This window comes from Festucalex cinctus, chromosome 1, assembly GCF_051991245.1.
Source record: "Festucalex cinctus isolate MCC-2025b chromosome 1, RoL_Fcin_1.0, whole genome shotgun sequence".
NCBI classification, from domain to species: Eukaryota; Metazoa; Chordata; class Actinopteri; order Syngnathiformes; family Syngnathidae; genus Festucalex; species Festucalex cinctus.
In genome coordinates, this window is record NC_135411.1 from 40476905 (window position 1) to 40494703 (window position 17799).

The 17799-nt window shown below is 39.9% G+C and overlaps 1 protein-coding gene across 1 annotated transcript; it reads right to left on the bottom strand.

Moving 5' to 3' along the window:
• Window positions 1-3598: 3598 nt before the first annotated feature.
• Window positions 3599-17525, bottom strand: dis3l2 (DIS3 like 3'-5' exoribonuclease 2). The gene is made up of 21 exons (XM_077535639.1): window positions 17297-17525; window positions 15598-16368; window positions 15379-15509; window positions 15079-15132; window positions 14831-14932; window positions 14540-14684; window positions 13683-13744; window positions 12838-13067; window positions 12589-12762; window positions 12163-12242; window positions 11920-12032; window positions 11683-11790; window positions 11302-11535; window positions 11129-11208; window positions 10784-10967; window positions 10575-10661; window positions 9655-9802; window positions 9348-9478; window positions 8995-9099; window positions 6578-6682; window positions 3599-6320 (listed from the first exon to the last, which is right to left on the bottom strand). Exons 2-21 carry the CDS (start codon window positions 16358-16360, stop codon window positions 6219-6221), a joined length of 3138 nt encoding a protein of 1045 aa, XP_077391765.1. The 5' UTR covers window positions 16361-16368; window positions 17297-17525; the 3' UTR covers window positions 3599-6218.
• Window positions 17526-17799: the final 274 nt, after the last annotated feature.

Consider the following 17799-nt stretch of genomic DNA (forward strand, 5'->3'; position numbering starts at 1 on the left):
CAGAAATACCTGCAAAACTCACACAATTAAAGGTAATTAAAAACTAAAATAATATGGTTGCATAAGTTTACTGTAAATTAAACGGCACTTCCGTGTCAAACTACTTTAACACACCCTTTGATAGTGTATACATTTATTAGGTATGAGTATATCAGTATCACTGTTGAATACCACATTGTGATAGTTAACTGCAGACACTCATTTATAAAAATAAGAAACAGATACAGACATACGGGCAATGCATTTCCAAGTACATTCAAGTATATTTATCCAGAGATGAAATGTCAGCCTTTGTCTCTACCACGCTCTTTATTGCTACTTTTGTCATGACATATTTAACAAATCAAATACACATGTAAAAATGGCCGTTGTGAAAAGAGCCAAGCACGTAGTAGGATGCCAGAGGAACACAACCGCACTTTGAATACCAGCAAGAACAAAGTTACACATGACGGTGACACTACAAAACGCAAAGTACTTCAATTTGACACATGACACATATCGTAAAAAATAAACTAACTCCAGTTATTTGTTAAGTGAACACATTTTCTTTAAGGTCCCATGCCACATCAGAGACCAAGCAGCTACCGATGTGAGGATACTATTCTTCTTCAATGAATTAACCTTTTCAATCATTATTATTTCGTTCAACAAATGAATTGCATTTTTGAGAGCCTAAATAAACATGCTTTAAAACTCGTGCATTTTTGCAAGGGGTAAATTGCATGGCTGTGAGTTTAAGAGAAACACTTGATGCCCTGACATGCTTTCTGCTAGGAAAAAAATAAGTTTTTGAGCATCGACATAAACATTCATGAAAACACATGAATATTTGCGCGCACGCGCACACACACACACACACACACACACACACACACACGCACGCACGCACACACACACACACACACACAACACATCCTTGTACATAAATCTTTGTGAGGACATCCTTTTTTTTTTTTTTTTTTTTTTTTTCTCTAAAGAGCTCAGAATTGTTCATTCGGTAGTCTTACCGATTCAACGTCTTGTCATCATTGCTCTTTTTTTTTTTTTTTTTTTTTTGTGTGTGTGTGTATGTGTGCGTGCGTTTGCGTGCGTTTGCGTGCGTGCGTGCGTGCGTGCGTGCGTTTGCGTGTGTGCGTTTGCGTGCGTTTGCGTGCGTGCGTGTGCATGCGTGCAAATACGTATAAATTTATACTCATTCATTCACCTAAAACCTTATAAATATCCCATTACCCTTCGCCTTAACCAGGTACTTCAGAATCTTGCCAGAGTCGTGAGATTTAAATGGTCAGGAGACCAGAGAAAAGGTCAGAAAAAAAAGAAATAAAGAGAAAAAAAAGGTAAATCAAAGTGACATCCAGCACCGACCAAACACTTCCTGCCTTCCCCATGATTACAAAATCAAAGTCTTACGCCAACCCCGGAAGCCTCTAAATTCCAGCAAATTTAACGAGATCTCAAGAGCCCAGAGGAAAAACTAAAGAGAGGAAGGAGGGAAGGATCGATAAGGCAGAGTGAGATCAATAGAAGCCAGTACATCCAATCCATCAAAGTGAAGTCCAGCACCAACAAGACCCCTCCTGCGTGGTTACAAAACCAGAGTCTTATGCCAACCCCAGAAACCTCATACTTCTAATAAATTAAGATCTCAAGTGACCAGAGGAAAAACTAAAGAGAGGAAGGAGGGAAGGATAGATAAAACAAAGTGAGAACCACAGACACCAGCACCAACTGATTCAAGGGGCTGTGGGAGGGAGAGGGTACTTCTGTTGAGTTTCAGTAGATGCTGGTGCGACGGATCTGGCATGCATAAGGACCACCACCAAAGAAAGAAGCCGTCAACTGCGGTCCAGCAAAGCGAGCACCCCCCCCCCCCCCCCCCCCCCGGAATCCCCAGGCCGCGGCAGCACCAAGGCCACCCCCAAGCCACCCGAGCGGACACCGGTCGGCGAGCCGACCCAGACACCCGGAACACCCCCGCCCCAGCCCCGGCCCACACCCCCGAGCCCAAGGCCGCAGAACGAGGCCCAGCGGGCCCCCACAGCGCCCCACCGGTCCCCAGCCCCCATCCCCCCACGACCCCCCCGCACCCCACCCAAACCCGCCATCCACCACGACCCAGGCCCCACCACCCCCGACCCCCAAACCCCCGAACACACCCCGACCCCCAGCACCCAACCCCCCACCCACCCATACCTCCACCCCCGCCCCCCCAAACAAGCCGCCCCCCCCAACGGCCGCCCCCCCCCCTCCCCCCCCGCGAACCCGGCCCCCCGCGAGAACCCCCCACCCCCCCCCCCGGAAACCGGCACCGGGCAGCAGCGCAGAGAGGGAAGATGTGCCCACCCCACCTCCAGCCGCGCAAGATTTGCACAGCGGCGGGAGGGGGGAAGCAGAGGAGGAAGCACCAGGGGAGAAGGCGGAACACCAGAACACCGAGCCCGGTGGGGAGAGGCCCCGGTCGTCACGCCAGAGTACTAGTGACACCTAACCCTGTTACTGAGTCCGCCAGCTCGCCGACTGGCGAGCTCTACCCTTACACCGTGAATGTGGCCCCACCCAGTGTATATACAAGTGTGTGCGTGTGGTGCATTAAAATTGGGAGCAGGTGAGTCGGAGCAGGGGGAAAAAATTTCCCCTACTCCGACACACCCGTATCCCCCCCAAAAAAATGAATATGTATATGTGTGGTGCATTAAAAAAGGGAATGGAGGGACAAAGTGGTGGGGCAGGGACACAAATGGGGGGGACCACAGCGCTGCCAGGCACTGCAGTCCATCCCCTCTGATGGCTCCCCGCCCCAACTCACCCCTCCCCTTGGACGTGAGGTGCATTAAAATTGGAGGGGAGTTGAAGGGTGAAGACGGTGTTTCCACCCTTCCCCACCCCACCAAGAAATGTGTTGTGTGCCCTATGTGTATATTTACAAAGTGTATAGTGCAAGCTAGTGAAGTGAGTAAGAGGAGCGACCAGCGGGGCCTCACCCAACCCGGCGGGTGTAGGTGGCACGCCCGCCCCCCAGCACCCCCACCCCCACCCGCCCCCCACCACATCCACCCGGCACCACAATGGGCGGACAGCCAGCGCAGCAGGGCTACCGGACAGCCCACCGGCCACCGGAGCCCGCCCGGGGCGCCAGGAGTTATACCGGAGTGGGGCAGGCCCCAAACCCTCGCCCGGCCCCCGGAGCCCGACGCCCGGGCCGGGGAGGGAGCCCCAGGCCCAGGGAGAGGGAGGGGGAGGACATCCAACCCTTTGTGAGGACATCCATTGACATAATGCATTTCCTAGAGCCTTACCCGAACCGCAACCATCAAAAATGATTGCCTAAACCTAACCCTTACTCTAACCCCAACCATAACCCAATTCAAACCTAAACTCTAAAACCAAGTCTTGACCTTCAAAAAGAGGTCTTGCAAAGTGAGGACCGGCCAAAATGTCCTCACTTCACAAAAATGTCCTCATTCTGTTGGATAAAGACGTATTTTGGTCCTCACTATGTATTATGTACAACCCCCCCCCACACACACACACACACACACACACACACACACACACACTGTAGGCCTGGCAAAAAAACTACAACAACAACAACAACTGTATTTTAGAGGTTTATTGTGCCATTTTCAATAAATGGCTCAGTAGCACCCTCTACAAATTACTGACAAATTAGTTCCGGTTGTATTGTTTAACTATCCATCCATCCATCCCAATCCAATCCAATCCATCCATCCATCCATTCATCCATCCATCCATCCATCTTCTTAACTGCTTACTCCTCACAAGATCTATGAAAATTGGAAGGCACATGTAAAAGCCCAATACCTACAAAAACCAAAAACAAAAAAAGGTTGCCCTTTTAAAGAGCCGTATTTTAACAAACTTCTCAGAGATTTGAGGCCATGTACTTATTCAAAGCTTTTTGTCTATTGTTTTTGCTATGGCGGTATGGCAAACTTTGATGTTTTGTCATGACAACAAAAGCTGTTAAGTGTGTGAATATTTGTTATTTGAAGGAATATCATTCTCCAAGTCGATGCTAATTTCCCGTTAAGATTTGAATGGGAGTGTCTCATCACACTTAGCATTAGCAATGCTTTATAAATGAATAATGTTTTGTATTTAAATATACAATGCGTACAATTCTTTATGTTGTTTTTAATTTTAAACAGCTTAAAAGAGGCTTAGAGAATTACATATGGAGTGCCTGCAATGTAAGCAACATAAGGAAACCACGCGTCGCATTTTGATGATGTAATTGCCTTAGACCTCCCACTTCTCTAGACTGCTGGCGGCCTGGGTGTCAAACGCCTTTTCAGCTGAATTAACGATAGTTTACGGTGCATTTACCCAGATTTTACCCTTGTAGTCTAACAAGAGAAAACCTGGCATGCTTGAACAAAAAATAAATGCGCTTGAAACACTTCATTGTCCCCACAATTAGCTCATTTAACAGACGACACAACCCCCAACCCCTCAAAATTATTTTCTCATCGGATCTGCACGATTCACATAGGTGACCTATTTGAGTTTCAAAACGACAAATTTTGCCAAAAGGTGAAGGATTTTCATGCCTGTTTATAAAAAAACCCCAAAACAAAACAAAAAAAAACAAAAAAACAGTGATGGCATGGGACCTTTAAAATACATTTAAAGCCCAGGCTGCAGCAAAACAAAAAGAGTGTATACATCATTAACTGAGAAGAAACAAGAATCTTTAAAATGGCACAGTTCAATTAAATTCAACAAGCACAGGTACTCTATACACACACATATATATATATATATATATATATATATATATATATATATATATATATATATATATATATATATATAACAAACATAACAGAGGCTTGTTCAAAAGTTAAATCTAAAAAAAATTAATAAAATTCTAAAAGTCTCCACATTATAAAAAAAAACAAAAAACAAATAAAAACAAAAAAACAGCCTTCAGTTACATTAGCCAGCGTAAAGCAATAATTATGTTCAGCAGCAATTTCAATTCAAGTCTATACCAAATCTTAAAATAAAAACAAGGTATGAATAAATTATTCATCTTAAGCCAACCCTGACTAACACAGTGCTTAGTGTCAGCCTTGTGGAACACCTTTTCAGAAAAAAAATATACACTACTCACAAAAAGTTGGGGATATTTGGCTTTTTGTTTCACTGTATTGTTTGAGATGAGGAAATCATCAGTGCATCCTTCTTAAATGTCCTACTTTCCTATATTACTGTACCATGAACTTTTGACATCTTCCATAAATTTCACCTGGAAGACAAATATCCCTAGCTTTTTGTGAGTAGTGTACATTCAAATGTGAGAACATGAACTTTCCTATGTGAAAAATAAAAGTTTCATTATTTACAGTTGTGATCAAAAGTTTACATACACTTCTAAAGAATGTCATGGCACTCCTTCCAGTTATTTCTATAACTCTGATTTTTCTCTGAGTAATTGGAATGGATACTTTATTGTCAAAAACATTCATGAAATGTTCTTTTATGACTATTAGGCTTTTTGTCAAATACCGGTAAGTATCTGTTCTACTCACTCCATCCATCCATCCATTTTCTTGACCGCTTATTCCTCACAAGAGTCGCGGGGGGTGCTGGAGCCTATCTCAGCTGGCTTTGGGCAGTAGGCGGGGGACACCCTCGACTGGTTGCCAGCCAATCGCAGTCTACTCACTCTATCAGATAAAAACTTGAGTTGTAGAAATAACTGGTAACTCAGGAGAGCCATGACATCATGTTCTTTACAAGTGTATGTAAATTTTTGATCACAACTGTAAAATGAAGCATTTACATAAATAATGCAAATTAAGAAATAATACTTGATGTGTGGAAATGGTATCTGCGGTACTAACCTAAATTAGTTAAATAAATTCAAGTTCGTATTCCCATATACCAAAACAAAGCCATCAAAACTTACACTATACAAACACACAACAATTATTAATATTTTAACTAAAGCACTTTCTGTATCTTAAGACTCTGTTAAATCTATTGGACTAAATAAAATGATCTATAATCAATCCTGTCTACTCTATAGACGATACTGTGCTACATTTTAAATACAAAGCATGATTAATTCGCGAGTTCACAAAGTGTTACAAGTTTTTCTTTCTTCAAGTCACAATGTCAGACTGCATATGAGTGTTTTGCAGCTCATGTGTAAGACAATAACACTGCTTACATTACGAATCAAGTATTTATGGTGCAATCGCATTGGGCCTCTTGAGTAATGCAATACATTTCATGGGCAGGCTGTCTGCTTTGAGCTGCACCTCCACTAGTGTGAAGATGGAAATGACCTGTGGAGAAACCAATAATTCACAAAACCTTAACACTATTCAACACTGCAACCAAATATTACTGTCTTGCCCATATTTTAATGCTTTAGTTACGATCATGTGCATAACTGTAGTATGTATTTGCTACCGCTCTAAAAAAAAAAATAATAAAGGTGAAAAGAACAAATGTGTTTTCAATATCCACTTAAAGCAGAATATAGTCATTTTTCATTTTCACACTGGCTACAGGAAGACTATTATTAACAGAAGAGACTCACCTGCTCAAATGGAGGTTTCTGTGGGTCCTCTGCTGTCCACAAGAGAGTCATCTCGGACTTTTTCCCCACCTTGTGATGGTGGAATGTGACCAGTCCGGCGACAGACTGATGGTCACAGGGAAAAAAAAAATGCTTTGTTGAAATCAATCAAGTGCCAATCTGCTGTGCGCCGCTCTCTCCTCTTTTTATCATATGCCTAGAGTATCTGGTAATCAATGTTCAACTCAGCTGTCAGCTTTGCTTTCTTAAAGTGTGGCCTCCAGGTGGATAAGAACTGTCAGATCTGCTCCATTCATCAACAGTTACGTCACAGTTAATTCCGTCGTTTGAGCGTTAACTAGTGCTGTCAAACGATTACAATTTTTAATCTGATTAATCACACTTTTTAATTTTGATTAATCACGATTAATCAATAAATTACTTGCGTAATATGAAATAAATACAAAATACCGTAATATTTTGACATTGACGCATTTTATTATCTGAATGTCATTTGCAAACAATGATTAAATGCATGTACGCAATTGCACGCATGCGTGTATTGCTCAAAACGTAACAGCATCATATCAATTGGGTGCAATTGAGCAATTATTAATTAATTAAACGCAAATTACTTTTGTTTTATCTAAAGTCCCGTTGGGGTGTTTTTTAAAGCAAAATTTACCACCGAGCACACCAACTGGAGTCACCCCACTCATCTTGGAACAACAGGCGTAGGAAATGCCGTGCATTGACCTAATCACTGACCTGCGCAGCCTTCAATGTAACCATCCGCGGTTACATTCAAGGCTCAAGCGCGGTCCAAAAAAATAGTGCGATTAATATATGTTAATACGTGATTAATGCGACATTTTTCTGTGATTAATTAATCTATTAACGCTTTAACTTTGACAGCCCTAGTGTTAACGCTTCCATTTGAAATTTGTATTTGCAGTTAAACAACACACAATCAAAGTATTTGAAGATTACACATGGTGTTCCCCAAGGATCTGTGCTGGGTCCTAAATTATTTATACTGTATATAAATGATATTTGTTGTGTTTCAAAAATACTGAAAAGTGTTTTATTTGCTGATGACACAACTCTTTACTGTTCAAGAGACAACCTGAAGCAGCTTCTGACTACTGTGGAGTATGAATTGAATACAATGAAAAATTGGTTTGACATGACTAAATTATCATTAAATTGAAATAAAACCAAGTTCATAGTTTTTGGTACCAGAGAAATTACTTATCAAGTTAAAATTATGGTGAATTCAATTGAAATAGCGAGAGTGTATGAAAATAAATTCCTTGGGGTAGTTATTGATGATAAATTATGTTGGAAGCCACACATAGAAAATGTCAAAAGGAAAATGTCAAAAATCATAGGGATACTTTCTAAAACAAAGGATGTCTTGAATAAAAAATTATTATATACATTATATTGTTCGTTATTATTACCATATTTGACCTATTGTGTGGAAATGCATATAAAACAAATACCGACCTTATCTTTAAATTGCAAAAGCATGCCATAAGAATTATTAATCGATCAAAATTTAGAGAACCAACACATTCACTATTTATTAAACTAAATATAATGACATTTTATGACTTGGTTGAGTTTAAAATAGCACAAATAATGTACAAAGTATATAATAATCTACTCTGCCACAGTATTCAGAAGCTATTTGAAATTAGACACAGTCCTTATGGGGTACAAGTGTCTATAAAAAACCTGAAACGAGAACAAATATTAAGCTAAGGAGTGTTTCTGTAAGAGCTGTAAATTTGTGGAACAATTTTGGTAATGAGCTGAAAAGATGCAAGTCACTTGCTGAGTTTAAAAAAATGTTTAAAAGAAAAGTTCAAGAGCATTATTTAAGTCTGACATAAGCTAGTACAATTGTAGTAATGTAAAAAAAAAATTCCGATGTACCAGAATGAGTGTAATGAAAATTATATACGTGAGTATGTGGATGTATTATTATCGTTTATTTCTATTAATTTTATGTATATACGCTATATGAGCAGGATCATATATTTTCTTTTATTGAAATATAACCTATTGTATTGTAAATGAAATAAGTTAAAAGATATAATGAATAAGGGGTAGGACTAGATAAGTTTTCAACTTCTTCCTACTCCCTTTTGAACATGCAGATTGTTATTGACTGATTTTATGTTTCTTTTATGTTAAAATTTTCTTTTCTGCTGTCTCTCTGTTTGTGTGTTTATGCTGTATGTTCAATAAAATCAATCAAAATCAAATCAAATCAAACAACTAGAGTTGTTGCTGTGAGCAGCTGGTGGTACACTGATTGATAATGCTTGCCCTCATTAAAGATGAAAGACGGCACTTGTTAATTGGCTTTATGATCGATGCACTAAATGTAAATGCTGAATAATTTGCAGACAAAGTATATAATGGACAACCTTGCAGTAGATGCGCTTCTGCACTCCATAACGCAGGACCAGCACATCGAAGGACTGATCCAACACAGCCATCACCATGGCCTCGGAGTCCAGGGGGCCACAGTCCTGTTTAACAAAGATTTAAATGAATATGATAATTGAAAACAATTATGAAAAATGACTTCCTTCACATGTATGGATTATCATGACAGAAAATGGAACAACTGTCTAAGATACAGCCTTTACATTAGACAGTGTGGGACAATAGTTCAAGTTACTATCATTTGCCTTTTACATGTAGCCAAATAAGTCATCTTTATACAACCACAATAATAAACATATTGTTAGATTACTGGTAGAATGCTGTTACCAACCTTTACAAAAACTCCAAAGAAGAGATCGGAGCTCAGTTCTTGTAGTCTTTTGGATGCATTCTTTTTCTCATTGCAGCGTGAAGTCTGTTTACGGACTTCCTCTGTTGACAGTCCTAACTTGGGCCCACATTCTGAATGAAAATAGAGAGAGCAGAAAATGTTAAAAAAATAATAATAATAATAATAAAAATAACAACAACAATAATAATAATAATAATAATACAAAAATAAAACAAAAGGGGGGTTGTCAAAAAAAAGTTGCCTGTTTTCATGAAATCTACACATGCATTATGTTTAAAACACATACTCAGTGAAGATGCCAGCAATCTGTGCACAATGATGTCAGCATAGCGTCTGATGGGTGATGTGAAGTGAGTGTAAAGAGGAACATTTAAGGCGTAATGCTTAAAAAGCTTTTCCTCTTGGAGTACACCTGTACAGAAGTATAATGCCATCTAGAAAACACAATAGTCCAGAGAAAAAGATCAGAATTATTAACTTCATCCACAAATACGGTAGACATTTGGCTGGTGCATTACAGCAAGCAGCATGTTTTTGTTACATCAATATTAAGGATGTTTGATGCCACTTTTTATCAGACCGATACCAGTACGAGTAGGGATGGGTATATGGGACCGTTCACATTTGAACCGGTTACTGTTCCAAACCAGGAAATGTATTTTTAGCGGGTGAAAACCAGCGCGAGTGGGTGACGTCAGTACACTGGTGTACGTACAATGTTGCGTTCAAGTGCATCGTGGAAAATTATCAACTCTCCGACTCCTGCACAGTCACAACTGAGAGAATGACGTGCTTCAGAACGGAAACAAGGCACCATTTGATTTTAAGTGAATCAGTGCTCAGAAGTACCGCCCCAAATTGGTCCATGCTACAACAGTACCATCTTCGGTACCCATCCCTAAGTACGAGTATGCAACTCTTGAGTAGGCACCAATACCGATACCAAGATCTAAAATGACTAATACTATTGATTAGAGCCTGACGTTATTTTCCGGGATTTCCCCGGGATAGAAGTTACCGTTTAATCATGTGAATTGGGACAGTACAGGAAAAAAATGTTCACATGAGCAGACGGAAGTGGGATTATCCAGTAGGAAAAGAAAAAAAACTTAGAAACATGTGTGCGTGTGATTTTAATGTAGTTGGCCTACAAAATCTATTTCACTTCGACAAACAGCAACCATAGAGTGAAACAATCAAGCTAACCTGCATAGTTCTGGAGCACATGTGGGTAAGAACTTCTTTCCGAGCAATGGAATATTCATCATTACCAAGAGTGGAAAGTAGACTCTTCTACATGTTTGGAAAAATAGAAGCAAAAAGAATTCAATTACCTAATTTAACCGTAAACATTTATAGAGATTGAATGGTAATCATCAAATGGTTAAAGCTATACTGTTGTATTGAATACCAACATGCAAGGCACCAGCAGACGAAAGGTCAATATCAATGCCCAGCTGCTCACACAGCTCCTGTAGCTCATCCACCATCTTAGTCTTGGGTGGGGGGTGGCGTCTCAGCAATGCTAACTCAGGGAAGTGTTTGTAAATATGGTGGGCTGTGGCAATGTTAGCCAGTAACATGAACTCTTCAACCAATCTAGAAAACAGGGGGAAAACATTTTAGGTCCCGTTTAGATAAAATATACTGTATATACGATCTTGGATTATAATGTAAATATGTGATATAATAAATATGAATCAATATAGAACTTATGCTTTGAGATTCAGTGATAATAGTATAGCAGCACAAATACCAACTTGTTACTATCTCTGTACTGGTAAATGTAGCAGCCTTGGGGCATCATGGTCTCCTTGTCCAATATGAAAGAGAGTTTCAGCTGAAACAAGGACAAAAAAAATTGAAGTGGTTAAGTTAAATAAGGGAAACACGCAGTCCAACCATCTACAGTATATCAAGTATCTTCAAATACCTGGTCCAGTCGGACCGCTCCTCCAGAGAAACGTTGAGCTCTGAGCTTTTTCGCAATGGAATGCAGGTTCAGCACCGCCTGGTGGATCACGTGAATACTGTGCGCAGAGTCCACAGGAGGCAGCTCTTCAGCAGCAAATGTCTTCTCAGGGGCCTCGATCATACTCTGAGCATGATCATAACTCAACTTGACACACGAGCGGATCACGGAGCGGCCAAACCATTCACTCAAAATCTGAAAGGGGAACAAGAAATATAATACTAAGACTGCGGACAAATAGTTTGGATTTTCATTTTGAGTTATTAACCCCATTTTTCCATGCACCTCATCAGCACACACACACAAAAAAAAAACAATCCTGTGATTCTCCAATAAACATACCTTTCCTTCAGGTGTGATTTTCCAAATGACAGAGAAGGTAAGCCTGTCAGCGAGAGGGTTCAAACTACACAGCTCCTCACAAAGCAGCCTTGGCAACATAGGGATGACCTGGTAGAAACGAACAAGATCACAGCGATCAAGTAACAGTTGTGCTTCAACAGAAGTAAATGATCTATTCAATTATAAAACTGGGAATTATCTACACAATTTAAGTGAATAATAATTTAGTTTACTCACTTTTTGTACAAGATACACACTTGTGGCTCGCCGGCTGGCAATCTTATCCAAAGCATTGCCCTCCTCCACAAAATAACTGACATCAGCAATGTGTACGCCCACCTCATAGTTGCCTGTATTAAACACAAATATACATAGAGAACAATCTGCTGAGAAGCCCCCAATCTCCAATAAGTGCTTCAGCACCACCAGTTATGAGTAGCCATCATTTTCCAAGTATTTGAGTTCAAATGTATAAATTACCATCTGGGAGCTTTTTACATGACAAGGCATCATCCAGATCTTTGGCAGTTGCTGGGTCAATTGTGAAGATGCACTCCTTCCTAAACATGAATGTACAATTATTCCTAATGAGGTAAATGAACGCACCAATTAAATACACCCTGTGAGTGACTGCCACTCAATCGCAGGGCTCATACCGTACTTTACAGGAGAACGGAGAAAAAACATCTGCAAATGCTTAAATTCACTAGTTGGCAATTGTGAACATGCAGGAGGATGCTAATGTACGTTTATTGCCTAGTGTGTTTATCACACAAATGTTTACTGCAACTATGACTTCGCAACTGTTAACATAGGATAGTAATTATGTGTGTTCAAACTTGCTAATTCGGGTAACTGTTGTGAAGAGAACCCTCAATAAGCATAAGCTGACTGTACAGATCCCACCTTAAGTCTTTTCTCTTGGCCATCTCCTCTGGTGGGATGTTCCAAGGCACATTCCTGGGTAAGCAATCAATCACTTCATCTGAGAACTCTGAAAAATCAACATCATATTCTAACAGAATGCCCTCCGTTTCTGGCTCGATTTCCCCAGCCTGGCCCAGTGTCTTTGCCAGTCGACTGATGGAACACAAAGCAAGGGAGAGTCATTAACATGAGAATCAACGTGCAGTCCAGACAATATTCAATATTCACCCTTCTGCAAAGTTGCTGTCAGCCGGACAGTTGGTGATGCGACAGATGAAAAGTGTGTTGGCGAAATCATCAGGGCGGAAGATAAAATCTTCTGGACAGTCTGATAGGGGAACATTAATCCTTGGCACGCGGTGGTCCACAGGGGAAAACATGGCAAAAGGCTTGTCAGGTAGAAATTTTAGGAAACCAGTCACAGCTCTTGAGTGCTTCTTTTCAACAATATACACCACCTGGTACATGGATGATGAGAAAGGTATCATAAGGAATTAAGATGAATAAAGGCCAGAGTTGATATCTGTTTAACTCATTCACTCACAGCCATTTTCACAGAAGCAATCCCGTTAGCTCCCGGCTGTTTTACTGGATTTTGACTGATTTTGCAAGGCCCACAGACTATTGTGTTCTATTGCTATGAAAGCATGGAACCTATCAAAAGAAAGATTAAAGTCTCTTCTTTCGTCAGGAAAAAAAGTGTTTCTATCTGTTTCCGTTTTGCAGCAATTAGAATTAGAAGAGAGCTAAGTTTCATCAGTTTTCGCAAATCTATTTAAAATTGTAAGTAACTGAGCTTTTTTTTCTACATGGCCCTGGTTGATCTCCTTTGCTCTGCTGTCACCTGCTGGCCGTTTGTGTAATAACTACCATTTCTGCAACCGTTCTTTGCAGTTGAGAGGATGCATCAAAGCCTTCTGTATGTTCTAGCATTAAAAAAAACAACAACAAAAAAAAACAACAACGTATAAATACGTCTTTGGGACACTTAGAGCATTTAAAAAAACGGATTTATACGTTATTGGGAGTAAATGAGTTAAAAATAAATAATATTATTGAAGTACAAAGCTCACTTTAGCAGTCATTTGAATCACTTCACCATTGGACTTTGGTGTAAAGGTGGTATCCAGATGGTCTGCAAACAAAAGACAGCTGCTTATTTCATTTAAGTGGGAAGTAGTGCAATAACTTGTGTCAAATGAACATGGTAAAGTAATACACTTTTACTGAGAGCCAAGTTTCCTTGTATATCAGGGATGAGTCAAGTTTAGCCTGGGTTGTATGCATATGCATGAATATGCATGATTATACATGCACAATTTTGGTGCATTTTTCCAAACTCAAACAATGTGGAAGAAATTTATTTTTAAGACTTATATTGTCGGATGAGTTTGAAATATTTGCCTATTTTGGGATCATAGTTCGCAGCATATTTAAAGTTTAGACTATTAATATAGGCAATTAGAAACATTTTGGGGAAGTACAAGTGTGTAGTTTGTTCAGTCCTTTATATATCTGCAATGTACTCACAATCAACTCCATTGGATACACAAACACAATCTAATATTATCCAGAATGAAAGCAAGATCAACAGTTCTGCTTTTACAAAGAGATTGTGCCTAGCATTGACACCATCAGAGGTATTAACTTAAGAACACATGTAATATTGTGGTTGTAGTTTGAAGTAGGGTATAATAACCAAAGTTGTTCTACAGAGTCACAATTAGGTATCAAAACAAAGTAACCAAAATATTAGAGCACGTGTTTGATGCAGCCCAAATACTTCTAATAGTGATATATTGTTTTATAGAGACAACCCATGATCATCCAACCTAAGCAATACTACCGTTGTATGTTTTTGACTAAGTTCTCTTAATTCACTTCATTACATTGTTTAGGTGTACCTAAATCATCGGGGCTGTGTTCTGACCTTTGCTTGTGACCTGACCCTGTTCACTACGCTGATCTTCCACAAAAACATGTTGCCCTTGCACCATCTTCTTCAGGGTAGTTCGGACCAGGTTTCCCTTAGGGGTTTCTGACTCACTGACTCCGTCACAGTCAGACCTAACAACCTACATGGGAAAACCATTAAGATCAGTTGAATCAATAGCAATAATGTGTAAATCAGCTTTTGGGAATTACTGTTGTGGTATAGTGTGGGGATTGAAACCATTTCATGGATAGATCAATCTGGAAGTATATACAGTAAGTAGAATACCTTCCATTGTTCCCGTGGTAAGATTTGCACTACAACGATGTCTCCATTTAATGCCCTGTTACGAGCAATTATACCATCCAAAAATATATCTCTTGTGTCATCCTGTAAACAAACAAAAAAAAAGTTTATTTGTAAATTTCAACTAGGCAGTGAAGTACCGGTAATAAGGTTACCGGTATATTATTACAAAAAAAAGGTAATCAAATTATTTTAAGATCAAACTATCACTGTCAGCAAGATTGACTCACAGGAGATGGAATGAAAGCATCATGGTACTTCTTGGGGTTTATTCGCAATTGTCCCTGAGGAAAAAAAAACAATTCACATTAGGCAACAGTCTTTTCAGTAGAGGCTACATGGTTCACACAGTTACTCCTATTGTAGCACTAGCATATGAAAAAGAACAGCAAATTAGGCAAATACAGCACACATGCAGGGTGTACAAATTTAAATGAGTTACCTCAAAAAAGTATTATAGACAACAACAGATGCCAATATATTTTATGTAAGCAAGTCACATATTTATATACACCTCTGAGCAAGTGTACCTGAATAAGTTCTCCTCTTTTAAGGCCATGTGAAACATCTTCAAATGTCATGTAGGGTTCAAACACTTGTTTCCTTGACCCTCTGCCTCCTTTGTTCTTATTCTTGTCTGCGGGTGAGTTGGCACTGGAAGCTGAAACAAATTTGAAAGCAATTTAAAGCAGTCACAATATTCCAAATACTGTATATTCATTAGTATAATCAGGATTTACTACACGTACCTGTGGGTTTTTGCAGTTTGTTAATGTCATGAGGGGACTTGGAACTGGGACTGTCACCTGAATATTTAGATATTACAGCTTTTGGCTTGCACTCCTCCAGCTGCATGGGCGGATACTTTTTTTTGGTCTTCTTTGTGCCCTCTTGTTCCAGTTTATTTAAACTGTCTTTATTTTGGACACTGTCAACAATCCGGCTGCCGTCCTTACAAATATCCTTGCTGGTGTCCTTAGTTTTCTTCCGCTGACGATGGTGCTTCTTGGAGTCATTTGGGCCTGAAGAACATAGCTCCTCTCCTGACTCAATGTCCCCATCTTGGCTAGTGGCAGTATCCCTTCTCTGTCCCTTCCTATGCTTTTCAGACACACCTGGCTTTCTCTCGCTGTCATGCTGTGCATTTTGAACACTCAATTTCATCATATACAATGAAAGAGAGCTCTCGTCTCCTTTGTCTTTTAAGGAAGAAGGGGAAAAGTCACTTGAATCAGACAGATTATTTGGCATTAGGTCCCTTTTTTCTTGGGGTATGCTCATCTTGTCACTTTGAGCTTGAAGCACTGTGTTTGTTCCATTATCTTCCCTAGGAAGAGATGACTCCTTGGCATATTGCTCCAGAAACTTTGTGAAGGTGCTGCTGCGGTTCTGGCTTAGAAGTCTGGCATAGGCATCCTTGCGGCAGGGAGCTTTAGACTCACTTTGACTGCCTTGCGCATCTCGTTTGGGATTGGCTCTGTTAGGCTGCCGAGAAGAATCCATGTCCAGCATAAGACACACTGAGGATAAATGAGAAAGTGATGAGACAAGTAAACGATGGGCAGTGGATATTTTTGCAGTGACCGGCAACTCTCCTGCTAGCGTTATTTTGCCATGAACTGCTCTGATTGGACCCCCGTGACCCTTGTGAGGAATAAGCGGTCAAGAAAATGGATGGATGGATGGATGGATGGATGGATACTCTGATTGGTCAAACGCTGGACCGAGTCGTACACTGAGCATGGTTCCTGCCTGCTTCATACCCTTTTGTCTCTTTTCAGTAAGTTTTTATTTTGTTTTGTTTTGCCACCAATGATAGGCTGTTACTGGCATTAACAGCCTAGCCCTAACCCTAACCCTCAGGCTGTTGTCGACATTCCAGCCTACCGCTAATATAATAATAAATCTCCCAGCATGTAGAACCTTGTCTTTTTTTTATTTTATTTATTTATTTATTTTTCTTGACGTACATAGACTGATTCGAACCCGAGACACTGCAATTTTGTGCTGGCCGCCTCAACCGTTCCATTACTCTATAGAGTAAAATGTTTAATGTACTTGTAGACGCGATTCACGGCAAAATGTCCACTTCGTAAACGACGAATTGCCACACACAGTTCTTCATGTGAATGTATTTGTTAAATAAACGTCACATATACACAGCACTAAACCCAGGTTATCAGAGAAACCAATTAGCAAAATGTTTTCCCACAGGCTTAGAACTTACTGTGCCAGTAAATTAAAGGTGACAGTTGTTAAGAGTAAACATTTCCAGCTAACGTTAGCCGTTAGTAGAGTTATTTTGAGACGATAAGGACGGATTTTAACGCACACGAAGATTTATACAACTTCAGTTTTACACCAATTTAAATTAATCGCCAACATTAAACAGTGTTCACCAAACGTGAACAAATCTAACTCACGATCTTACATTGATTGTTTACGTACCAGGCAGAGATCTTCTTCTCCTTCTTGTGACTTTTTGCCGGTTGGCTTCGCAAACAACGTAATGGTTGAATTTCCGAAAAATTCCGGCACCTACTGCTTAGCAGTTTAGAACAGACGCTCTAACCATGCATTAAATAAATAAAAATCAACACTATAATATATTAAAACAATATTAAAACAAATACTTTCTCTACCACGGTCTCAAATGAGCTGTAAATGGACGCACAATGCCTTTATCACTTCCGGTGTCGTCAAAAATAGTTGCGTTCAAGATACCTTTCGGTTGTGGGAAATACTGAAATCAGTTCTCTCAATCCACAAAATGTCCCACTGAAAATCAAAGTGTAATATTCATCTACATTTAGATTTTTAAATTTTTCTTAAGTCATGCTATATTTTAACATGTCAAAGAATAACTAGATCTGATTAAAAATTAACAAACTTGGCTTTTAACGGGGGGGAAAACTCTAGAGGGCAGCAAAGATCAAGTAGTCATTCTTTAT

Excerpts from the sequence above, each read along its gene's own strand:
- dis3l2 (XM_077535639.1), bottom strand. The coding sequence starts at position 16,360 with ATGCTGGACATGGATTCTTCTCGGCAGCCTAACAGAGCCAATCCCAAA. Across the intron at positions 12,033-12,162 it reads ATGTAAAAAGCTCCCAGATG|GCAACTATGAGGTGGGCGTA; the intron begins GTAATTTATACA and ends TGTTTAATACAG. Across the intron at positions 11,791-11,919 it reads GTGTGTATCTTGTACAAAAA|GTCATCCCTATGTTGCCAAG; the intron begins GTGAGTAAACTA and ends CGTTTCTACCAG.